The sequence below is a fragment of the Cricetulus griseus genome, chromosome 2 (assembly GCF_003668045.3).
Source record: "Cricetulus griseus strain 17A/GY chromosome 2, alternate assembly CriGri-PICRH-1.0, whole genome shotgun sequence".
Classification (NCBI taxonomy): domain Eukaryota; kingdom Metazoa; phylum Chordata; class Mammalia; order Rodentia; family Cricetidae; genus Cricetulus; species Cricetulus griseus.
Window position 1 is genome coordinate 392226557 of NC_048595.1, and position 26148 is coordinate 392252704.

A 26148-nucleotide genomic window follows, 5' to 3' on the forward strand; every position below is an offset into this window, starting at 1 on the left:
GGGATCTGGAAAGAGTGTGGGGTGATTATGATCAAAATACATGGTATGAAATTCTTGGGGAATTAATTTTAAAAAACAAGAAAAGAACAAAGAAAAAGGACAGAGTCCTGGTAGCTTCTGTTCTTAGGATCCCAGCAAGTGGCTTTGTGGGGTCACAGATGATACTTGAGACCACCTTTTGGGCAGGTGTCAGCCATTATTCCTACATTCCAGTAGGACAATGACTTCGGCCTCATAAGGTGTGTTGGAAAGTGAATATTTCTTTTAAACCTTTGTAGTATCTTGTAGTGAAGTCATCAGGTATTTCCATGTACCAACATGTAATTTTTAATAGACTGTCTGGTTTTTAATATAAAAAATCAGAAGCATCACATTTTGTATTGATTTGGCATATGAAAAACAAAGTTGAAATTGATTTTTTTTCCCTCCTTCCTCCTGGAGTTATCATCAGTGGCTCTTTTATAGAAAACACCCTCCTAGCATTAATCTGCTTTTTCACTGTCTTCCTGGCAAATGTTTTGCATTTCTGTCTAGTATAAAGCAATAGGAATGACTCATTAGGAGACTTTTCTGACATGGGAATCCCTGAATTACAAAGTGACTGGGATACACAGTTTCTTGACAACCTTAGGAAACTGTTGAGATTTTGGAACTTTTGCCTTTCTCACTCTGAAGGTGAAATGAGATAATACATGCCCATGGCTATAGACCCTAGGGCTAGTTGCTGTTTATATTGGCCTGATAATGTAAATCTCATGATTCAAATAAAACTATTGTCATAGGTAAAATAGCTTAATTATAGACACTCATTGAATGAGTTCACAGCAAATTACTCTGCCTATAGAATAAATCTGTTAATTAGGATTTTTCATAGATTCTCTTGGGTGGGATTGCAGAAGTTAGATTGACATTTTAGTAAAAAAAATGAGATTATTAAGTTGACAGTGATAGCATATGGTGCATTAATATTACTAATAAGCATTGCTTGTGTTACTGAAGGGTCTGGAAACACCAAGAGGGAAATTAGCTTAAACCACTGAATTCCTAAGTCTGTCTGCGTGTAAGCACACAGTACGTCTTTAATTGATTTTTATTCCTCTGGTGACTTCATTCAGTTAATACTCAGGCTCTCTGTTCTTAATGTTACAGTCGGAATGAGTTAAAATGAATATATTCATTTACCTTCTGCAATAAATGATTCTGATCAAGACCAGCCACCAGCAAGCTTCTTTGAAAGCAGTGAGTGACTGTAACCCAGGGGAAGTTTGTTTTGTGGTTTTGGGTTTGCTTGCACTTTCCCAGCCTAATCCTCTTTTTGAGTTCTTCAGAATTTTTTTAACCTGGGTCAAGAGAGTGCTTGGAATGTTTCTACATTTGAGAATTCAAGTTGAAATAAACATTGCCACATTGAGGACAGAGCAGTGGGCTGAAGTCCTTGGGCCTGGGCAGAAGAAACTGAGCAGTGACCTATGATAATGTGGAGGTGGGTATACAGGCAGTTCTGTTGGGTTTGGGGAGTTAATTACGCACTTAATGATCCCCAATATAGACTTGCCTCCATAAGAATGCTTAAATGTAAACAAGGCAGTGGTTTGGTCCCATCTTTATAAGGAGGTCCTGTAGCCCAAGACTGGAGCTTGTGTTCCATGGCGGTGTTCAAAAAGGTTGGAGATGTGAGTGGGGGCAGCGTACTTAGTTTCTGCCATGAGCTCTCTTATTGGCTTGCAGTGCCCACTCCTGTCTCTTCTTAAAGGAGTGTTCATCCCATGGTGAGCCTCACCTTCATGACATCATCTGACCCCAATTACTTCCCAGAGGGCCCAGGGAATCCTATCAGATTGACAGCCAGGATTTCATGCTAGGAAGTTGGGTAGGATACAGTTAGTTTATAGCATCTAGTTATAGATATAAGCATAAACCAATAGGGGCAGTATAACTACTTGATTAGCTGATATCCTGGCATCTTAGTAATTTTATTTCATTTTGTTTGAGACAGGGTGTCATGTAGCCCCATCTGGGCTCAGACTTCCTGTGTATTGTAGGCTGCCTTGAAATCCCTGGTCCTCCTGCTGTATCTTTTCGAGTGCAAGGATTACAGGAGTATGCCACCATGCCCAGCTTAAATTCTATTTTTAAATGTATATTGTCTCATTTCTATTCATTTTTTTGGTTAGCTTAAAAATTCTGCTAAATTCTCCCTGGGTGGGAAACAAATTGAATAGTGCAATGAATTAACAAAAGGAAAATCCCAACAATGAGTAAATACTGTTATGACGTCAATTCCTTTTCCTGATGTTTCAGATATGATGGAGCTGACTTCATTTTGTGTTACTATAGCTTCGTTAGGGCACATGTGTTTTCTTAGGACAGCCAAATCAAGTTGGGAGGACATCAGTTGGATGGACAAGGGAACCACAGAGTCACCCTGTACTTCTGTCATGGTCTTGTTCCTTCATTAAGAAACTTGTGTAGGCAGTTAGACTGTTTTTTCCTTTTGTGATTATCAGGACTACGTGAGCTAGAAAAAAGAACCTGAGAAAACAAGAACTTTTTAGGAAAACAAAATTAAAGCAGGAGTTTGGAGTTAATTGACCTGAAGGATTATGGAGGAAGATCCTACCATAACATCGAAATACATTGTTATGGCAGATTGCCATTAGTCAATCTTAGAATTCACTGCAGGTCATATTGTGCCTCCCTGAGCCTCCTGAGGGCAAATATGTTGCTAGAGCCAAAGATGTTCCCCGATCAGGTGGTTGCTGTTCCCCTAGTCAGATGGCAACCTTGATGTAGGACATTACACCTCCAAGGTCCTCACCTCCTCTAAAAATCACCGTATCTGCTGATGGCACCATGTAAGACTTTGGAGAAGACGAAATGACAGAGTAGGCATTAACCTGCTTCAAATGACTTAATTACAGGCTGATGTAGAGAATCGTTCCCATTGCTGTGTGTCTTAAACCTGGGAGCCATAGTACATAAAATAATGTGGTTTGAACCAAACTCTGTTTCCATATCAAAGAAGCAGAACCCCAATATGCATAATTAAAAAAAAACACATTGTTCTATTAAGAGATTGCTGTCCCCCAGGGCATTTCTCTATCCTGTCATGCTCATGAAATATTCAGAGAGAGTTTTAGGTTGTACTCTGTGTTGTTTTGAGTAATTCTTCTGAGATATTTATTTCTTTGGATTACAATCTGTCTTTTTCGTTTTGGTCTATTAGATATTCTGCAACTAATAAAGGTTTGTAAATCCTTTGAGAGCATTAGAACTCTTCTCATTGCTGAATGTGCTGCTCAACAGTTGAAAATCAGTGTTTACAAGAACTGATCCATTGTCAGGGCAAGTGGTTCCCATCTTAAAATATTTCAGCCTCCTTTTAAAAGATTGGTATTTTTATTCATCATGCCACCTGTGAGTGGGTATCCTTGGAAGCCAGAAAAAGTTGTTGGATCTTCTTGGAGCTGTCTGTAGTCACAGGGTTGTGAGCTGCTGCCTGATGTATGTGCTGGGAACCAAACTCAGGTTCTCTGGAAGAGTGGTAAGCATTTTTAACTGTTGAGCCATCTCTCCAGGCCTCTCTTTTTTGAAGACAGAGTCTCCTGTAGTTCAGGCTGGTTTTGAACTTACTATATAGCTGAGGATGGCTTTCTAAACAGTCATTTTTATGACGAACTGCCATTGCTTCTTAGGCGTGGTCCATACTGAAGTTTGGTGGCCATTAGTATTCCTCTTTGATGCTCATTTTGCACTGTGAAGGATTTTCATTGCCCAGAGCCCATAACAGCAGGAATTTGGGGGGGGGGCGTAATTTACTCATCTGTTGAACCAAAACAGTTCTCATATCTTTCTGAAGTTCAGAGCTAACAGTATGGCTGTGGAAGGTAGGCATTATATGAGGTGTTTTGGGGTTGCTGTGTGACCAAAATACCTGACAGATAAGCCAAGGAGTGGAAGGTGTTTCTTGGCTCACAGTTTCTGGGAGGTTTCAGTTCTCCCGGAAGTGAGGGCATGGTAGCAGGCAGGGGTGGTTCTGTCTTTGACCAGAGGAACAGCTACTCGCAAATGATCACACAGACCAGGAAAATAGAGACCATGGCTGAAACAAGGATAGGTATGACCTTCAGGGGTTTGCTCCCAGTAGCCTGCTTCCATCATCCTACCCTTGATGCTCCACAACGGAATAGCACCAGAGGCTTCAAAACATGAGCCTGTGGGGTACACTGTAGATTTAAATCATAGCAAGCATCTATTTTAGTGTTTGTATTTTATTTCAGTATGTTTTATTTTCCATATGGTGATTTAGTTATTAGCATGCTTAAAAATAAATATATGAGTAAATACTGGCTCTGAGGAACAAATTAGTCAGGTTATGATTTTACCTCCTCACCAAATCGTCTATTGGAATTTGGGATGTTGATGTCCCTGTTTTTTCAACTTCCTTGAGGAACAAAATTACCAATGAAGTTTTCTTGCTTATTCTGGATGCAGAATGGGACATAGCATTGTTTTAGTAAGGCTTATTGTGTCTGTTTGTTTACATACTGCATATCCCTCCTTGTTCTGTGGAAAATGTCTGCTTTGCTCTCGCGTGTGGAGTGGGAGCAGGGAACAGTTTGTAATTCTGGCTGTTCAGCATCACCTTTGTTAAGTTGCCCATGTATCACATGGTCACAGGGAGGAATAAGACTATTCAGAGAAGGAAAATTCAGTAGTGCCTAATGTCTGTCAACATTTGTTTTTTTTTTTAGTAAAATAAGGACTATTTAGCAGTCCCTATAGCAAGCATACCAATAATCAGGATGGATCCTGGCTTTCTACACTGAAATATTCTGCTTACAGTTGTGGGAGATCTGACTACTGTGGCTGTCTTTCCCTGAGTATCATGAGATGTCAGAGCGTGACAGTAGGCTCTAACCTTGTGACCTTGCCTCCTCCTAAAGATCTCTAGGCTGATCTCACTGGTGGAATCTAAGTATGAGACATAGAAGTTGGGACCACAGAATTGAAAGATTATTTTTTCACTTGTTTAAAAATTTTCTTTTGTTTTTTGAGTCAATTTCTCTATATAGCCAAAGATGGTCCTTGACTCCCAATTCTCTTCCTTCAGCCTACTGCTTGCTGGAATTGAAGGTGTACATCATCAGTTCTGGTGTAAATTTACATTTTACTTAGCTTGTTACATGTATAATGTCAGAATAGCTCTCTATAGCAGATAGAAAGTGCAGCTTTTGAGAAGGACATCACATCTCAGGAAAATAAATGTAGTTTTAATGATTTTCCTCATCATGTAGCTCCCTACCAGGTTTTCTCATTTGGAGTCAACAGGAGTCCAAACTTTGATTTTCCATTTCCCTCCAAACCCTGGCCATTAATGCCATTGTAGGCAGAGAAAATATAATTCAGAAATTCTAAGCATACAAAATTATTCTTGTTTGAAATAATTTGAGAGTGACATGCTGATGCCATTAATAACAGCGATGTGAAATTGGAGTTCAAGGAAGAGGCAGAAAAGATAAAAAATTCTAAGTATTAGCCTTATATCTACACAAGTTAGAAGGTATAAGATATCATTAAGAACCTGGACTTAAATGAATAACCTCATTCAACAAGGAATTAAGTTTCAAAGCAGGGTGATATATAATTATGGTGCTTTGTCCAAGTTATATAGCCATGTTAGGTTACTTTGAGGCAATTATTATTCTAGTTATGAGTAATCACCAATATCCTAGTTCCCTTGTCAGTAAACTGTGGGATTTGGATTAGATTGTATATCTGAGAACCCTCCCAGATTGCTGATTTCATAGCTGTATATTGATAATGCCTGTTAGAGGCTGGGGAGCTTTGATTTATGCTTTAGGTTTGCAAAAGCTCTTCCAAAAGGTTCTGCAATGTATGAAGGAGAGGCTTGATGGATGGATGCTGGATAGAAAGAAAGAAGGCAATAACGAAAAACCATTGAGCGATATAATTTGAAGGGCCTGGGAGGGGAAGGTTAGTGGGAGATTCTGAAACCTGAATCTGTAATACAGTGCATACCTCCTGCAGGTGGCCAAGAAGTGGGGAGAGAGGAGGATGGAGACATTGTTGGCCATTATTGTCAGGGGAGGCTTTATAGTTATGCCTCTGTATCTACAGTGTCCCCTTTCTTGCATTCAGCCAACTGCAGATCCAAATACTGGGGAAGAGCAGTGACACATACAGGAGTAGTCACCATCATTATTCATAAACAACACAGCACCATGGCTGTTTACATAACATGTGCATCGAATTGGCTGTCAGTGGTCTCCAGATGATTTACAGTATAGAGGAGGCTTAATAGGTCAGATGTAAACACTGTGTGATTTCACATCAGAACTTGAGCATTCATCGTTTGCATATTGGCTGTCAGAGGTCTCCAGATGATTTACAGTGTAGAGGAGGAGTGACAGGTCAGATGCAAACACTATGCAATTTTCTATCAGGGACTTGAGTATTCATGGTTTGGGTGTCTCTTGAGGTTGCTAGGTGATGTCTGACTTCTCAGTTCCATGGCTTTGGCCCAGTGAAGACCATTTTTTCTGTGCTCTCAGAGACAACATTGAATGTTTTGAACATGTCCCCCACAAAATGATCTCTGGGGAAACTTGGTAGAGGGGGTTTACTTGTGGCCTTGTTTGTACATGTTATCACAGTATACCGAGAACCATGGAGACCACTAAGAAAAGAAGGGACATCAACCTGGGTTGGGAGAGCCATGCCCAGTTGTATTTTTCCCCTTCACCAGCCTTTTGTAGCTCACTAAGAGCACACTGGGGCCTAGATTTTAATTATGGTATACACTAGAAATATGGAGTTCTATCAACAGCTGGTTATTAGACTTGAGCACGCAGATCTGACTGAGTTGGTTTTGTGTTTCATGGAATGCCCATAAGCTGGATAATTATACTAGTAGTCATGGTGGTAATTATAAGACTATATCAGTCATCCAGTCCTTAACAGCATGGACTGTGCGCTGGGTTCTTTTCTGGGTACACTTCTCAGTGGTTCTTCATGAGGATCTTGGTGGGTGTGTACCACTGTGATCTCCTTTCTGTGGGCAAAAATAAGCTGGGACACACATCTGGTAACTTGCCAAGATCACATAACGTACAAGGGACTGATCTGACACTTGAACACAGGACTTCTGGTTTCTGAGTCCGTGATGTTCAGCACTGTGCTGTACCTCCCTCTCCCAGCAGAATGGGATGCGTGGGACTGGGCAGTTGAAGGTTTTGTAGGTGCTAACAGCTGCTTGTTAGAACTATTATAAAACATATATATTCCATTTTTAAAATTACATTTATTTACTTATTTCTCCTTTTCCCTTTTCTTTTTCCTGTCCCTGTCCTTCCCTCCCTCCCTCCCTCCCTCCCTCCCTCTCTCTTTCCCTTCCTCTCCCTCCCCCCTCTCTCCCTCTCTCTCTCTCTTTCTTTTTGTCATGGATGAATGCTTGCACACATGTGCACACATGTGAAGGTCAGAGGACAGCCTTTGGGAGTGGGTTCTCTCTTTCCACCCTGTGGGTCCTGGAGAGCAAATTCAGGCAATCAGACATGGCAGCATCTATCACATCTATCACTCCAGCCCTAGAACCCATTTTTATCCCCATATTTTAAGTTTGATTTTAGAAAATAATGTAAGTGTATTATTATTATTATGGTATTTTTGTTTGTCGTTTATTTGTTTATTTTCTGATACAGGGTCCCTAGAGCTGGGACTTCAGGCTGGCCTTGAATTTGCTATAGCTAAGGCTGGGCATGAACTCCTGGTCTCTCCTGCTTCCACTTCCCAAGTGCTAGGATTACAGGTGTTTGCTTCCACATCCGGATAATTTTGCTTTTTATCAAATGTTTATCGTACTTTGGTAGAGAATGTAGTATTTAACCTTTTCACTGGAAGACCTACGATTAAACAAATCATGAAAAATTCCCCAAGTTACAAATGATAACCTAAGATCTACCTATTAGCTAATGATGAGGTAGAAACCTGTATTATGCAGTGTATTTGAATGCATGAAAGTGAAGTTTCTTACTTCAGACATTTTATTATGTGTTTTCCTTTGAATGGCAAGTCATGAAACAATCCTGTTTTTAAAATAACTCTGTTCAAGATTTGACAACGTTTTACTTCTCTGTTTTATGAGAATAAGCTGCTTTTTCCTTAAAATTTCTTCATATAATAAGTACCTCTTTCTTATAGTAGTTAATGCTATCAAATCAAGCCACCAGTTTTATATTTTAACATGTTCAAATTGTCAAAATGTCTACGTATTTGAGAAATCACAGTTTTATGAGTACCTGCTCCTGTAATTTATGCATGTAATCCCGTTTCTTGCCTTCCTTCCCTTTTTTATTCCAATCCTGCATGTTTAATCTGCTGGTCACCCTTAACCCTGACCACCTTCCCATTTGGAAAAGACTGGCCCCCACTGCAGCTTTGTTCTCTGCTCTGGGCGTCTGTCCTCCAGGAAAAGCAGGACTGTGATGGAGGAGGTTGTCATGGACACAGCTCCTTGGATATTATCTATAAAGGTGTTACCTTGGAATCATAGGCTTCTAAGTCTGGGAAGAGCCATCTCAAACAGAACAGCAAAATCAGTCAGGTGATGGTGCATACCTGTACACCCAGCCCAGGAAGACTGAGGCAGGAAAACCATGAGTCTGAGGCTAGTCTGGGTTATATAGTGAGATCCCGTCTCAAAAACACAAAATCAAAACAAAACCATAGAGAAATAAATTCCAAACTGAGAAGCCTCACCAGCAGAGGCCATGATGGAGTAAGTGGCCTGGGCCCAGAAAAGGTCACATAATGGCAGTGCATGTTGAGGACATATTGGAATAGAGATAGTGTTATTGTATTGTGTCATCCAGATGACTATCTGTCTCTGGGCATGTCTCCTTGATGTTATCGCAGGTCTCTTTATGATCAAATGGTTCCATAAAATTGATCATGTACCTGACATGTGCATGCACGCATGCACGCACGCATGCACGCACGCACGTGCGCACACACACACACACACACAGGACAAAGATAAAGGATCACCATACACAGTGTCTCTAGCCTCATTAAACACCACCACAGTGGTCATTTCAGATTCTGGACCACAGTTACCAAAGGCATTTTGGGTAATTTATTTTCCTATCTGTCTTTTGTTATAGTGTTACCTTAGATAGGCTGTATTCCCCATTTATTTGATTGTGCCTGCTGTTAACCATTGCAGAATCTTATTATTACTGCCTGTATATAAATCAAGGAAACCAAATTTGATTTCCAGCATTCTAATGTGGCAAAGCAAATTTGTGAATCTAGGAAGTTTCTTCTGTAAATGTAAGTAACGGAGAGAAAATAAATGTGGGCACAAATGCTAGCTATTATAATCATTCTTTGACCCCAGCCAGTCTTTAAATAGCCCAAGTAATGACTGTTTGATATTTATCATAAAGCATATTAAATTCCTTGATTAACCGAACCATTCATTCCCCCCTTTTTGTTTCATGTAGCAGTGGAAATAGATTGTTCTATTATCATTCTTGCTAAGAAATTTATACAATTATTCATAAATGTATTCTAAACTGGAGATATATTCAGATATTATTGGGGGTACTGAGCAGAAAACATTTCACTTTTGAGTGGCAGGCTGGTGATTTTAAATTCTCTTCCTGCTGAATATTAATCACGGGCTCCATATGGCTGCTGGATAAAGCTCTGAGAGGCAGCCTGGAGATGTCAATTCCTACCCCGTCGTGAACTTTATGTGATTTAGTTCACTGTTTAAAATTAACTGATTGGCCTCCAAATTATTAACAAAAAAGATGATTCTTTCTGGGAAGACCAAGGGCTGAAGAGTCTCAAGATGGGTGATGGTTCCTCTTCTCCTTCTTGCTTGACCCTTCTCTCCCCTCCCTGCTCCACCAATTTAATTCAGAGTAAATTTGGGCCCCTTCTGCCCTTTCTCTCCAGTGCCTGTTCTCCAGGGGCAATGCTGTTCACACCCCTGGCATTTTAGAGTCCCTACTCCAGGGTGTACCATGATCACCCCCACCCCTCCCTGAACTCCCGTGGTCCTGTTCCTCCTGTCTCAATCCTGGGCTTCTGGGACGCATTTGACTGCTCACAGTGGAGCTCATAACCACGGCTCCCTCAGCCACACAGGAATCATATCTCATCCGATTTCCCCTCATTTTTGAATGGCACCCACTGTCCACCCACAGTGTTCCATTCCTCTCCCTCCTTACACCCCTGCTTCCTCTTTGTGCTCTCAATGGAACACAACATCCTTTAAATCCTGCCTTCTCCATCTTCTCAGCCAGGCTTCTGCTCTGTCCCAGTGACCACTTGTTTCTAGGCCTACAGTGTGACCACATCTCAGTTTGAGTTCATTTTTGCCTCGACTTTATTTCAAATGAACCCTTCTCCACTCCATCTCCAGATTTATCTGTCCAAAGCCGGGGTATGAATGCATCACCCTCCAGGATTTGCATACCCTACGTGAGGAAAACCATGGACCATGATAAGATTGTGCAAGGACTTGTGTGGGAAAATTACATAAACAAGAGTTCATTTCCCGGGAGTATGAACATGCTAATCAGGATCCCAAAGGAACTTCTCTGAGACAACTGGAAAAATGAATTTATTTTTTTCCCTGTAAATCAATCAAATGAGAATAAAAAGAAAAGAAATGAATCTTTGAGATGAAAATACTTATTGTTGAATTGGCCCTGGCTGCATGTGAGTTGTGTGGTCTTGGGCAGTGCCCTCATCCATACTTATGACTAATAGTAGTGATGAAATGGTTTCATATTCAGCACAGGTGCTGGTACATAGTAAACACATTCGTTTTACTAAAATTGAAACACAGTAGTCACTGCACAGGCATGCATGTTTATAAAGTACATAAAGATGTAAGACACCAATAGTGCTTATCTGTGTACAGTGAGGTCATGATTGTTTAGTTATACTGTCCATTTTCTGTAACAATTATTCGTTACTTTACCAAGTAAAAACAAATAACAGGAAAATACATCTTCCAGAGGATAAAGCCACATTCCCGTACTTTTCATCCCATGCTCCTCTTGCCTTAGCCCTTCTTCAGCTCCTGGACCTTCTCCCTGACTTTGTGGTCACCATGACTCTTGAAGTACCATGTTCCTTGTTCACACAGGTTCCTGCCTACCCTTGCTCTTCATTCCTTTTGCCTAGGTTGTTGTCTTTGTCCCTTTTAAGATTTATCTTGATGTCACTCGTCCCATCAGGTTGCACATTAGGACACCTGTTTAAAATTGTCTGGTTTATTTCTATTTACCCCAGTGGAGTGCTTCCCTCCAGTGGGGGGATTTTACTAGAAGCTGGAAATAAAACATGGTTTAGTTGCCGACGATGCCCGACAGTCCTAACAGAAGGAGAGGGCATGTGACTTCATGAGGGCCGTAAATGCTATAGAGTCTCTGGTGCAAGGCCTCCAGAGGGAGAGAAGGCTCTTGGGAAAACAGTTGGGGTAGTGCAAGTATTTCATATTTCTATTCAAGAGATAATATTTAAAGTACTGACTAGCTGTTTCCTGAATAGGTAGCTCAGAGCCAGGGAGGTGTCTGCAGCGGGAGTTTTCCATGGAACAAAGGCAGGTCATGGGAGAATGGATTGGAATTCAGAATGGTGAGGAGTTGGCCTTGAGGTGGGTTCTTCTCCGTGTTTGGTATGTGGCAGACACTCAGAAATGGTCAGACTGCATAGTATTCCCCCTCCTAGTGTCTGTGGTGGGCTTAGGAGTTTGGGAATTCCCACGGATTCTGTGAAATACTCTCCCTATTCTGCCTTTGAGAATTTTTCTAAGGGAAGGGCATTTGGATTTTACCAGATTCTGTTAAAGGATCATGTGTGAAAAACCAAAAAGCCACTGCTTTGGAAAAAAACAAACAAAAAATAACAACAAAAAAATCTAGGAATGTGTGGCATTCTGATGGAAGTTCCACCCCAACCCCTGGCATCCGTATACCCAAAGAGTATGAAGTGTTCTGGAGGAAACTCTGCCTCAATCATTCACCCCCATTTCCCTCTTCCCTGCCTCATCCCAGAAAGCTGGCTAAACAGGACTCCCCCAGACTGCCCCCTCCTCCTGGATTTTTGGTCTTTTCCCCATCTCCTCTCTGGCTGGGGGGTGGGGAGGGGGAATCATCCAGGAATGTTTTATCCATTAAATCTGGGCTTTTAAAAATCCCATTTGATTTGGTCTGATTTGGATTGCTGCGTCAGCAGAGCGGCTCATCAAAGTGCAGAAACTTTTCAGTTGATAGAGGGGCAGAGCATAGACATGGTTGGAGGATGCACTGGCTCCAGCTGAGCTTGGCAGAGACACCTTCACCTGCTAGAACCTCACAGGGACTGGCCACAGCATGCTCTGGATGCTGGCTCCAGATCCATTTCCCAGATCCTCAAGCAGATTGGTTTCTGCCTTTTGATTCACTCCAACCATGCCACTGTAGTGTTCTTTCCCAGACAGCTCTCTAGGGCAGGAAACATGGGGTTGAAAGATTGGAGAGAGCATGGAAGTGCCCCATGTCTTATTCTGAGGTGACTCTGAAGAGAGCAGGCAAGCAGGCCCTGCAAGCATGGTTCAGCTGTGACTGAAGCAGCACCAACCTCCCAGAGACAGAGTAGGCCTACTTCTTCATTCCCAGCAACCCGTAGAGAGATGTTGAACTCCCCAGCCTTTAGGATCCTACCCAGGCAGATTCCTCACTGGATGCAGACATAATGGCCATCTGCATACCTTTGTTCTAGACCATGATGGAGTCTGCAATGTTGTTTCTCTTCTATCAGGCCAGAGTGGCTTACTACTGATGTACATGTTTACTGAAAGAGGGAATTTGAGCTTTCAGCCTGAAGGTAGCGAGTTCAGTTTGTGTAGTTTATTGAGCACAAAGGAAGCTCCTGACAGCCGGAGAGTCTCTGGTATTCTTGGCTTAGTAAGGCAAAGAGTGCTTCCAAGGGAGGGAGGCTGATCTTGGCGAAGATAGGAGCTGCCTTTTCACATGGAAGGGTTTGGTTCAGTGTTGATCTGATGCAACTTCTGATGCTATCTGCTCCATAAACAATGTGGGTACCTTCAAGTCCATGACCTATACAAAGGTCATAGAACAGACATGGAGGGCCTTGTTGGTCACAATGGACCTCTGGACTATCTGGGGAGCACCGATGTCACTCCATCAAGTAAATAACAGAGGTGTACACTGTTCATTATTTATCGTTGTTGTTTTTAAGGAGCTAGCCTTGTACTGTGTTCAACCCTGCTAGAGTAACAGCACACCCTGGAAGGATCATTCAGAGGGCTCTAAGGATCCACAGCAGTTAAAAGAATGCAAGATTCCAAACAGGAGTGTCAAAAAAGGAAATGCAAGCATCTTGATGGTTTTTCTGGCCTATGAGGTCACTGAACTGTAGTGATGAATGTTTTTCTATTATTGAGGAACAAAGAATAGGAAAGTTTTCGTGAGCTTTATTAGAAGGCCTTCACTGGGGTCAGTTAGGAAGTAGGTAGAACACTTTGCTATTCTTCTAACATAGTGACTGTTAATGCTAATACTTTTAGCATTGCACTGTTGCTTTGTGGACTAGACACTCCACTTGAACAGGAAATAGAAGGAAGCTTATGGTGTGGCTTGATTATCTGTTAAGAGCAGGCTCAGAACTTACCAGGAGGGAAGCGTTATTGTGTCCATTTTGGGGCTTGCTAATACAAACAACATTCGTGATAGATGGCAGTCCTCCAAATGGCTTGCTTCTAGTTCCTCCACAACTGTGGGGACTCCAGTGTTTCCTCACGTCACCTCTACATTGTGTCGCAGGTTCCTGAAGACGTTTGCCGTCTCCTCAGAATGTCTATTTGTGATCCACTTGGTTACTTGCATGTCCAGAACAAAACTGTCAGTTGAGACTACTCAGCCCAGCTCAGTGGTACAACAGATCTGAAATGCTTGCTTTAAGGCATGGAGCAAAAGAAAAAAGAAAGGAAGGAAAGAATTTCATTATAATAAAGACAAAAGTCTTAACATGGCACACATTTGGACCATCATGGGGAAAGCAAGCACAAAAAAAAGCAACAGGCAGTATGGAGTCCATCAGGGTGGCCGCAAGCTGAATCGGCTTTGATCCGAATCTAACCGGTTGATGATAAACCCTCTTATCTCCCCCCTCAGCTGTGCCACACCCCTTTTTATTTGCAAGTGTTGAATTTGTGAACGATTATAGAAAAACTGGAAACGATGGAAAGCCGCAAAAAGAACCAAATAATAACCAACATTCCCATCCCCTAACATTAGCTCCCAAATGGAAGCACTGGACATGCTTTGGCAAGCTGCCCTCCTGCCCGTTTAGAAGCACGTTTTGGAATCTTATGCAGTTCTTTTCTGCCTTTTCACTTCTGCTCTCTAACCAGTCCTTCCACTTATTTTATTTCTTTCATTGTGATCGTATGTACATAAAATTTATCATTTTAACTATTTGTTTTGAATTTCCACAGCACTAAGCATATTCAGTTAGGCAACCATCACCCTTTTTCATTTCTGGAACTTCTCATTATCTGCATTCTACATTTGTAAAAGTTACAGATAACACTGAGCAACTGAGTAATATTCTGTCACATATAATTTACTATATCCCATTTACCTGCAAACACAGGTATTTATTTTGTGCCCACTGTCATAGTTTCTGACTAAGGTAGTAAACAAAATATGGTATCTTGGGGCGGGGGCTGGAGCAATGGCTTGGCAGTTAAGGGAACTGGGTGTTCTTGTAGAGGAGCTGGGTTTCGTTCCTAGCACCCACATGGTGGCTCACAACTGTCTGTTACTCTAGTTCCAAGGGATCTGATTGGGCACCTGGCATACATGTGATGCACAGATAGACATGTAGGTTAAAACATCCATAAATGTAAAACTAAAAATTAATAATATTAAAAATATTAAAAATACTCTGTTTGTTCTACAGGACCTTAGAATCCAGGAGGAAATGGCCAGTTTGAGTCCTGCAGTGTGCCAGCACAGGGTCTGTGGGGTCATATAAATGAGGGGAGTTTGACTTGAAGTTTCATTTATGAGGTCACTCCTTGATTGTCACAAATCTCATGCATCTGTTCTTCACTTTCACAAATAATAATAATTGTGAGCTGTTTATTCATACAAATCTTTGGTCATATTTCATATTTAGCCTTTATTTTCTTCCTGAAGGAATTCTTGTCATTTTTTTTTTCCTTTTTATTGTTTTCATCAGTGTTCCACTGTGTGGCTCTGGCTGGCCTCAAAGTTGCCACGCTCCTGCCTCCATGTTCCAATCGCTGGGATTATAGGTGTCCTCTCCTGTTTCTTTCTGTGATGGCATTCACTTTCCGTGTTAAAGATGTAGCTTTACTGACTGGTGTCTAGAGTAGGTACGAGTCGCGTGGTGAGTGTATTCCTCATGCTCTTTTGCCCCAGCCCACAAGTCCTTGTAGAGTGTTCTTTGCATCTTAGCTTCGTCTTTCATTGGAAAGTTTCTCTTAACTCTTGGAAAAGTAGTCAAGTACCTCTTACTTGGCTCATTTAGTGGCTTTGGATTTTGAAAAGTACTACACACTCTGGTGATACAGTAAAGGCAGGGGCCTGTCCTGGACGAAACAGAGCATTTTATTAAATAAAGTCTTACTTTATGGAGCAGAGGTATCACACGGGCTTCTGATATATTCGTTTTGTGATGGTTGAGAGAGAATGTGCAGTTGTTGAGATGTACCTCCAACAACACACTTGCGTATTTGTGCTAGTTTATGTATGTTTTAAAAATATACAGTTAGGGGCTGGAGAGATGGCTCAGCGGTTAAGAGCACTGACTCCTCTTCCAGAGGTCCTGAGTTCAATTCCCAGCAACCACATGGTGGCTCACAACCATCTGCTATGAGATCTGGTGCCCTCTTCTGGTGTGCAGATATACATGGAAGCAGAATGTTGTATACCTAATAAATAAATAAAATCTTAAAAAAAGACTTTGTCAAAAAAATATACAGTTAGTCTTCCTTTTAAGGCCATATTTACAGGTGGAAAAAGTGTGGACATGGAGGTCGTGACTTGCCTGACATGTGGCAACGCCCTCAGCTATATCTCCAGTGCCACACACATGGGATGTTAGCATTGCTGAATTAGACATGGCACCATCATCTTCACTTCTGCAGAATGACACTAACCACAGGACCAGGAGTGTGACAACAAAAATTAGAGAAAGGGCCTAGGATTCGTCAGAGGCTGTGAGCCCTGAATCAAGTGTTATACAACTGGAAAAAAATACCAGGGTTAAATTTTAGACAATTTCCGGTAATTTAAATTGCAAAACCTTTTGCTGCATTATAAAGCCCCTTCATTTAAGAGTGAAAGGAATGATTTCTCTTTTCTTGTCAGTATTTTTTTTTAATGTTGGCAATTCCATCTGTAATTAGAAAGCATTGACGTTTTCATTATGAAAATGGCTTTCCTGAGTAGAAAGCCCAAACCACTAAATTCGGTTGTTTAAAACTCACTGGCATTAGCCCGTGCAGTTACTTTTATGTAAAAGCAACTTAAAATTGATTTTGGGCATTCTGAGTTTGCTCACACATCACTAGAGGCTGTGGGAATCAGAGCAGCCACTGAAGTCTCAGGGGTTCACAGCTCCGCACACAGTTCAGTCTGCTTTTTCTTCAGTTGTATTCGTTTGCTAGGACAGCCTTAAGAGTAACACAGAGCAGGTCAGAGAGTAACAGATGTTTATTTTTAGATGTTTATTTCGTCACAGTTCTGGAAGGCCTAGGTCAAGGTGTCAGCCCCGCCTGGTCTCCTGAGGTCAGTCTCCCTGCTTGCGCACAGCTGCCCCCTGTATCTCCATACGGTTTGTTTCCCTCAGTGTGCACACACATGGTATCTCCTCCTGCAGACAGAAGTCCTCTGTTCAGGAACCAGTCTGATTAGACTCCACCCTAGCACCCTCATGTTAGTTAACACAATCACTTCCTTAAAGTCTGTTTCTCCAAGTGGTCCCCTCCAAAGGAGCCAAGTGTTAGGACTTGTGCATGGGGATTTTGAGGAGTCACAGTTTCCTTAACATCTATTTTTTTTTAATTATTATCTTTTATTCAATCATTCTGTGAAAAATACCTCAGGAAATAGTAACATTTTTTTCCCTTTAGTGATCTTCCCATTGGAATACCTACCCACCCACTCCCCTCAACCTGTTTTTTCTTTTTAATTTTAGATTTTTTTTTAAAAAAATTGTATTCAAATAGACTAAATTTTATTTAAAGTAAACATATAAAAGTCAAGAAGAATATTGCTTGCGATAATGGACATGGAAGTAGAAGAATGACCAGGTAGGGAACAGCTCCTCATAATGAGGTCAGGCAAACCTGGCTCCCTGGATGCTTCTCTATCAGGATGCCTATGCTGAGGACCTTTGCCTTCAGCCACAAAGTCTGATTGAGTTTTGTAATTACACCTTCATGTTAGGAGATAAAGAGAACCTGGGAGGGAGAGGGGTGACAAAAACAAAACCAAGAACAACCAATTCCAAGAAAACTAGAAGGCACAAGCACCCATGTAATCCAGATAGAACTTTCTTGGGGTGAGGCAGGAGAGGGAGACTTTTGGTTCAGCACTACAGTCAAGTTAATCCTGCTATTGCCTTAAAATCTATTTTAAACAGCATTGTTTTGTTTTTATATGGGGAGATGAGTATGAGTATGAAGAAGACACTAAAATTAGCACTTTGCCAGGGTACTGCCTGTTATTAGGGGAGAGGGGGATAAGGAGAAGAAAAGATAAGTGAAACTGCTTTGATAGTAAAGGAAAAGCAACCTTCTCTCTCCTATCCCTGACCTGACAAGTAACTTCTGACATTTTCACTTTTCCTTTTTTTATATTGAGGCTGGAGGCAGTTTTCTCCATTTAAACCGTTTCCAGGGCCACTCCTACTCCTAACTACCCAAGTGGAGAGCTGTATTCCCTTTAATGGAAAGAACCACTTAATAAAGTGAGTAGGTCGGACTGCTTTTGGTGAAAACAGTCTTTGTTTTCCAGCTTCCTGTTTATTGTTGGTTAGGGCTGTGTGTGAACCTTTCAGCCTCTTGGAGAGGCCCACGCTATGCAGGGAGGGGTTTTCCTCAGCCTCTTGGAAGTGGCCCACACTAAGCAGGGAGGGGTTTTCCTTGGCCACTGAGATCTCTCAACCCTCAGCCCTACCTAGGAATAGGGGTCTGTCTGAGTCACTAGCAGGAGGGCCCACTTGCAGTTAAGTCAAACAGACTTTCTTAATGGATATTGCCTGTGTGTGACTCCTTTCTGCCTGCCCCAGCCTCTGGCAAGGTGGCCAGGAGCCAGCTTTGTACTGGAATGTGAGCAGTCTTAGCACTTACCAAGATCCCCATGCAGGCCAGAATGGCCAGCCTCCTGGGGTTAGCAGATCCTGTAACCCAACCGATGTGGCTTGGATGCTTAGGGTGGAGCAGTCCTCTGCTTGGTGCAGGGTTTCCTATGCTGAGGGTAGAGCAGAACTCTGCTTGTTGTAGGGTTTCCTACCCTAACCTTAGCCTTAGGTGTCACCTGCCATTATTTTATAAGCTGTGCCAGGGTGCAGATGCTCTTTTTGTTTCTGGAAAAGAGGCTGTCTCTTAGAGGTGTTCCTCATTGCCAGTGCCCTGGAGAGTTCATTTTCACCTGGGGACTTCTAAAACACACACAGTCAGTGTCATGTACCCGACTGTGAGAAGGACTGTAAGAGAATAGTCCTCTTCTAAAGCAGCCTTTGGCTCCCTTTGCAGACCCGAGGAGATCCCGAGGTGGCGTGTGTCTCCCTGATAGCACTGGTACTTCTGGGGCTCTGATTTTGTGGTGCTGTGGACATGTTGTATGTACAGGCCTGGGTACAGGAAATGTGTAATTCAGCAACAGACTTAAAGGTTGTCTGCAGGGTTTCTAATTACTGTTTGTTTGGTTTACCAGTGCCTAATAAGTGGATGCAAGTAACCTCAGGAATTAGGAGTGCAGTGCTCATGTTACAGGCAATCATGCAAATCAGGTTCTACCCAAGGATTGCAGAGCACACACTGTGGAGTCATTGTTAGAGAAGCATGCCATCAGATTTTCAATTTAGAACAAAAGCAGTTTGGAACTTTCCTACCTGTCAGGCACTGACATGAAGGACACACACACCTGAAATCAGCTACTGTGTGCAAACCCATTTCAAACTCACTGGCGGTCTCTGGTGTTGTTCTCTTTTTAATTTAACAGGAGAACAAGGGAAAGGGAGAAAGACCAGCTTCTCTTCCCTTCCTTCTCCCATCCATCATTGTCCATATAGGAAACCAAGGCACAGGTCTAGAACAGTGGGTGTCAACCTTGGGTACAGCTTGGTACCAGCTTGTGAATTTTCAGATGTCTGGGACCTGATCGCCAACCCCAAGGTGCTGGTTTAATTGTCTGGGATGCAGTCTCCACTGGGGTTTTAAGAAGCTACCCAGGGGGATTACTATATCCCTAGGTCAAGGCACCTAGGATTTGAGAGGTCACTTCTTAGACCTGGCCACACACTGGCGGTACCTGGAGGTTTTGAGGAAATCCTGATGCTCACCCAATAAGACTGCGTTTCTGAAAAGCCCCCAGGCAATTCTTGTGTGCAGCAAGAGTGTGGCCAACTGACTGACTAACTGACCTAACCATAAGGAAAAGTGAGATCCAGGAAAGTGGAGTGGCTTGGTCAAGGTCAGACCTTTGTTCCAGAGGCAGGCCTGGAACTCAGGTCTGACACCTCTTCTGGGCTTTCTGTTGCCCAATGCCAGTCCTTATGTTTGTTTATTTATTTATTGATACCTCCTCATCCTTCAGGTGATGTTCCTGACTCCAGGAGGCCTTTTCTGGCTCCTCATTCTCTCCTACCATCCGGTCTGGGTAAGATCCCCTCGGTTGTGTTTGAATGGCACTTTTACTTAGGGTTCCCCTCACTCACGTGGTCGGTTCGGGAGAACAGCCCCTAATGTTGTTGTCTACTGTGTACTTGATGGTATATGTTTAAGTCCTAGGTACCATTTGTTGAATTGCAGCTTCCTAACTTTTTGTTAATCTGTCAGTCCACATGCGTTGCTAAAAATGATCTGATTCTGTATACTAGCTCTGACAGCTAAGTTTATTTCCTGTGACCTACTGCATTATGGGTCAGGATCCTATTGGGGAGGGTGGGGAATGTTTGGCAAGACTGTTAATGGCAGTATAATGAAAACAAGATTTTGGTGACCTGGCATGTTGCTCAGGGTGCTTTGAATAGCCTGCTGCCATCAGGGTGTTGACATGACGAAAGGGAGCCTGTGACCCCTCAGTAGATAGAAAGTTGTCTGATGAAAATAGTATGTTATGGAAATGTGCTTTAAGTCATCTTTGTGTTCAGGCTGAATATGTAACTCTGAGAGGCCACGGGCCAAAGAGCTAAATTAAGTTCTTTGACTTCGGATATGCAAGTTTTCTTAAATAACAACAACAACAAAAGCATTTTCCTCTATCATCCTAGATATTTAGAACCATGGTTTTTACTGGGAAATCTTTGCCAGCCTGGTGTACCCGTGTTTCCTGGTTGTGGCTCCGTAGCCTTTAGGTGGCTGTGATGGTCAGTGTTAATGTGATAACATGAAATGATTGTCATGGGTAGAAGATTCAGAGGTGAACTTTCTTGGACCCAGCACAGCAAACTGGGCAGTGTTGGGGGTAGATCCCAGGATGTTAAGATGTTGAAGAACAGTGGCCAAAGTGCATAGACCTACTTTGAAATCTGCATAAGACATTTCACAGGTTCATTGTTAGCAGGGACTGTCACAACCCGGGTGTGTGGAAGCGAAACCACCAAAAGTCAGGGAAAGCTTCCAAAAACAAACACTCGCCAGGCAGTGGTGGCTCATGCCTTTAATCCCAGCACTTGGGAGGCAGAGGCAGATGCATCTCTGTGAGTTCAAGACCAGCCTGGTCTACAAGAGCTGGTTCCTGGACAGCCTCCAAAGCCACAGAGAAACCCTGTCTTGAAAACAAAAAGCAAAAACAAAACAAAAAGTATGACCAAAACCAAACACTCCTAAAAGTGTTATCGGAAAGAAAACAGATTTAATTGGAGATAAACACAAAGTGTTTCTGTTTGCCTGTGTTCTGAGACAGGTTCTCCTGTTGCAGGCTGGCCTTGAATTCACCATGTCCCTAAGCTCCTGATTTTCCTGTCTCCACCATCTCAGGACTAGATCACAAGTGTGGGCCACCACACCTAGTTCCAAACTGTAAAACATCTTCATATTGGGTAATTTTACTATATTGTAAAAAGTGCAGTTTTCATTACTTTTAAAATAAAAAAATAATCTCAAAAACAATTTCTGCCAGATTTTTTTGTTTGTTTGTTTTACATTTTGGATGAAGAATTTAACAGACCAGTAAAAGCCTATTGGTGAGTAACTAACTTTTGCAGTTCGAACTTCAGAGATATGGCGGTATTTTCTAGAAATAAAAAGGAAGAGAGAAATTAAACCTGTATTTGTGTTAAAATATGTATTAAACCTATAAGGCACAATGTTCCCATCTAGATCACACTATTGACCTTTTGTATTTGCCCTGCAATTTAGGACTCAGGTTTTACAAATAAACATACATACATACATACATACATACACACACACACACACACTCTCTCTCTCTCTCTCTCTCTTTCCTCTCTCTCTCTCTCTTTCCTGTTCACGAGGGAACAAAGCTGGAATTTAAACCCAAGTCTTTAAGATTTCAAAGTCCTGTGTCTTTGGCCTGGTGTTGAGGTCTCCAAATAAAACTGCTTATTAACTGTGAGAATTTACTATCCTGGTAGATGAGTGCTTGCTTTAGCTCAGTGTTTCTCAACCTATGGGTCGAGACCCCTCTGGGGGCATCACGTGGCCCTTTCACAGGAGTTGCCTAATACCATCAGAAAACACAGATAGTTACATTATGGTTCATAACAGAAAAATCACAGTTATGAAATAGCAATGAAATTATTTTATGGTTGATGGTCATCACAACATGAGGAACTGTATTAAAGGGTCACAGAGTTAGGAAGGTTGAGAACCTCTGCGTTAGCTTCTTGGATTTTCTATTAAGCATTAGTATGTTAATGAGATGACGATTGTCTGTGAAGTGTGGAGAAAAGGGAGCCAATGTACATATCAATAGCAATATAAATTATCGAGCTGTTTCATGTTATGGTTCATGAAAACGTTAAAAGTAGAACTTCTGCACTTTCAGACAGTCTGGTTTCTATTATGTGCCCAGAGGAAATGAAATCAATATTGGTGTCTCTGTAGCCATTGAAGCATTAGTCACTGTAGCCCAAATATTGATGTCTATTGGTGATAAATGGATAAAGAAATGGTATGTATGTGTGTGTATGTATGTACACACCTATAAGCATTAATTAACTGTAAAACGAAGGAATTGTGCCATTTGTGATTCCGTACATGACTCTAGAGGACACTGTGTTAAGTAAAATAAGGCCAAAAAAAAAAAAAAAAAGCCAAATGCTGCTTATTTGTGGAATCTGAAAATGTCAAATTCATTGAAGCCGAGAGTGAACAGTGGTTGTCGATTGTCCGGGCTGGAGTAGGGAAAATGAGCAGGGGCTGATCAACAGTACTTAAGTTCAAGGGAGTGTGTTCTAAGGACCAATACTCAGCAGCGTGGTGGTGTGTATGGTAATGAACCCGACTGAGGTGATCTGCACATGATGTATGTGTACAGCAAGACCCTTATGTGAGCGTGTTCACTCTTTACCAGTTACATAATCTTAAGAAGGTAACGCTAATGGCTGCCTGTGGTCTAAAGTCATAGCTTAGGAATCTGTGATCTGATTCTCAGATACATTTGATTTGGAAGAACCAGATGAGCAAAATGGTGAGTGATTTGTGCTTCATCACTGACATCCTGAATTTGAGAATCCAGTCTCCATGGTGTGTGACTATGGGCAAGTCACTTAATCCTTCTGTGTTAGTTTCTGCATCGGTCAAATGAGACATTATAGCTTCATTGCATTATTTTCTAACCACAGGCCCTGGTTAGAAAAACATAGTAGCCCTATAAAATGATTCTGTTCTACACCACAGATCTGGTTTCTCTGCCAGGACATTGTCACTTCCTGTTTGGGGAGCCCATCAGCCCTCTGGCGTTCCCAGGTGGGTCACAGGGTTTCCTGGTTGCTTCCTGGAGACCTCTTACTAAGCTGGGCCGGATGAGACATCCTTATTCTAACTGAGCTGAGGATCGCTATTCTGAACCTTTCGGTCATCTGAACACACATCTAGATGAGGAATATGGTGATGGAGCTCGTTCCTGCACAGTGAGTCACACAGGTATTTGTGTGGAGTTCAGGCTTATCTGGTATGTCACCTTCCTAAAATGCACTGTTTCCCTAGCTCCGGGATGCTACTTCATCAGAATTCTGTGCACAGCTCACTTCCTTCTTGGAACTACTTCCCAACTTGTTTTCCCAGCTCCTGTATCCATTCTTTGATCCTCTATTAGTATTTCCTTGGCTGTAGGATTTCAGAAAGTTGACTTTTTTTTCTGGTGTGGTTTGGGCTTCCTTTCTCCACATACTCTTATGTACCCCAAGGGCTTCCGTTACAACACTTTTAATTTTGAGTTTCAAACACTCTATCTGCCTGTTCTCCAAGGATGAAGTCTAGATTTGCTTCGTATCTCATCTACTCCATCCCACCTCTTCTTCTGGTACCTTCCCCATCTATGGATGGTGTTACCCTCTCCCTATTTCCAGAGTTGAAATGTTATCTACATGTACTGGGAACCAGCCTTGGTTTCTCTTTTGTTGTCTTTATTCCCTCTAGTACTTGAGTCCTCCTTCCAAAATGATCTTGTGTTTGTCTCCTCTGTCTCCACTTGGGTCAGCCTGTCACCTGCCCTCAGCAGTGGTCTACTGACTGGTGTGTGACTCCCACATTTGCATCAGAGAGCTCTATGATGCTGCTGTCCCCTGCCATTGCTTGCGTGGCAGTGTGCGTTTCATTGGGTTCCATCTGGAGTCTTTCTCCATCTCAATTGGTTGCTGAGCCCTTCATCTCTGTCTTCCTGTGGGGTCACATTGACTGGATATCATGAGATGTCTGACATGAGGATACACTCTTTCTCTTTTGTTTTCTTTTAGTCTCGGTGGTCGATGACAAGGCATTGTCTTACTGCACACCTTTTCTGCTGCCATGCCATCAGCCTTCCCTCTTCCCCCAAAGCTTTCCTTTTGCAGTTAACATCTGTCCTATCCTTTTTCAGGTCTCAGATGTCATTCCACAGGGACTCTCCTCTCACTGCTTGCCCCAAACAGTTGCCTGTAGTATTATCTGTCACCTCAACCTGTTTATTTCCTTCTTATCACTAGCAGTGTAAGTTACTTTAGAAGTACATATGACTGGGCATTGGTGGCGCACACCTTTAATCCCAGCACTCCGGGAGGCAGAGGCAGGTGGGTCTCTGTGAGTTCGAGACCAGCCTGGTCTACAAGAGCTAGTTCCAGGATAGGCTCCAAAGCCACAGAGAAACCCTGTCTCGAACCCCCACCCCAGAAAAGAAGTACTTACGCCAGGCTTTGATTGCAGAACTAAAGCTCCCCCAACAACATCTGATGATTTGTGCATTGATGCATCTTTTGCATGCACATATTGTAGGTGCTGGATATCATGAGATGTTTGACAAGAGTGTGGACTCTTTTTTTTTCTTTTTCTTAGTGATTGACCCTAGGGTGTATGTCTGTTAGTCAAATGTTCCGCCACTGAACTGTATGTCTACCTCTTTCTTTTTGTAAAAACCCATTTGTCTGTTTATTATTTCGTGTGTGTGTGTGTGTGTGTGTGTGTGTGTGTGTGTGTGTGTGTATGCGCGCGCATGCCTGCATGAGTTTGTGTACCATGTGTGTGTGTGAACCCATAGAGGTCAAAGGGCATCAGATATTCCTGGAACTAGAATTAGAGGTATTGTGAACCACCATGCTGAAAATCCTAATGGGTCCTCTGCAAGAAGAGTAAGTACTCTTAACTGCTAATCAGTCTCTTTGGTGTCTCCCTTTTAAGGAGAGAAACAGAAAAAAAAAAGAAAAGAAAAGAAGTTAGCCTTATGCTCGCACAATTGGTAAATTAAATAATTCCTAAGGTTTGTTGTGAAAGTGGCACTATCTCCTATTCGCTGTTCCCTAGAGACCAGTGTTTTCAACTTGGTCTGTTTCTTATAGTCATCTCCCTGCAGTATAGTTCTAATCGATATACTAAAATCGTAATTCATCCATTTTTCAGTTTTAGTCATTCTCCTTCAGTGCCAGTATTTAGTTTGCTTTCATATCTCCTTGCCCCTTGTTTCTCTGTTCTCATTTTGCCAATTGTAATCATATTGTAATTGTACTGTAATTTGGGTGAAATCAATATTCAGTGTTTACTTTATTGCAACTGTGGAATCTCTCCACAGATGAGACATTTAATATAGTTTGGTTTATGTTTTCTCTCAAGATTAGATTACATGATCAATATTGAATTTTTTATCCTTAATTTTTGAGATAGTTATGAATAATTCAACCTCAAATTCTTTACACTTATAAATCTCCTTTGAGTATAGCTAGCCCCACAGGGAATCTGTCAGGGTCATCATTAGAAGAAAAGACTCAGAAACTTTCTGCTCCTCTGGCAGAGAATGGTTCCCAGTTAGCACCATCCCACCAACTCCTTTAGGCTCTGTCTTGCTATGTGTTGTCTTCATGGTTGGTCTAGCATTTCCTGAACACATTTCCAGTGCCTCAGAGGAAAGTGGAGATTCCAGAGATGAGAGACACATGTCTGAAAATGCCCTCATCTTCCTGGGTCTTAGGTAATGGCTTAGCTAAGTATGGACGTTCAGGGTGGAAGCCATCAGTTTTCAGAGTTTTGACACCTTCTTCATTCCTGTTTCTTGGGCTATTTCTTGGAAAGTTGCATACATCAGATCCCGATATCGAATCTTTTGTGTGAAAACCTTCCCTCCAGAATTTTGTGGGCTTTTCTTTTTTGAATCCTAACTTAGAAAATTTTATTAATACATGGGGAATTAGATC

The 26148-nt window shown here is 42.0% G+C and overlaps 1 protein-coding gene across 2 annotated transcripts in view; it reads left to right on the forward strand.

Moving 5' to 3' along the window:
- The window catches only part of Ano6 (anoctamin 6), a 170541-nt gene that overhangs the window by 17220 nt on the left and 127173 nt on the right, over positions 1 to 26148 (forward strand). Inside the window, exon 2 of one of the 2 annotated variants that reach the window (XM_027396379.2) lies at positions 19899 to 19961. The exons of the other annotated variant lie outside the window; for it this stretch is intronic. Coding sequence (XP_027252180.1) covers positions 19899 to 19961 — 63 coding nt within the window. The remainder of the gene's footprint in view (positions 1 to 19898; positions 19962 to 26148) is intronic. 2 annotated transcript variants of the gene reach the window in all.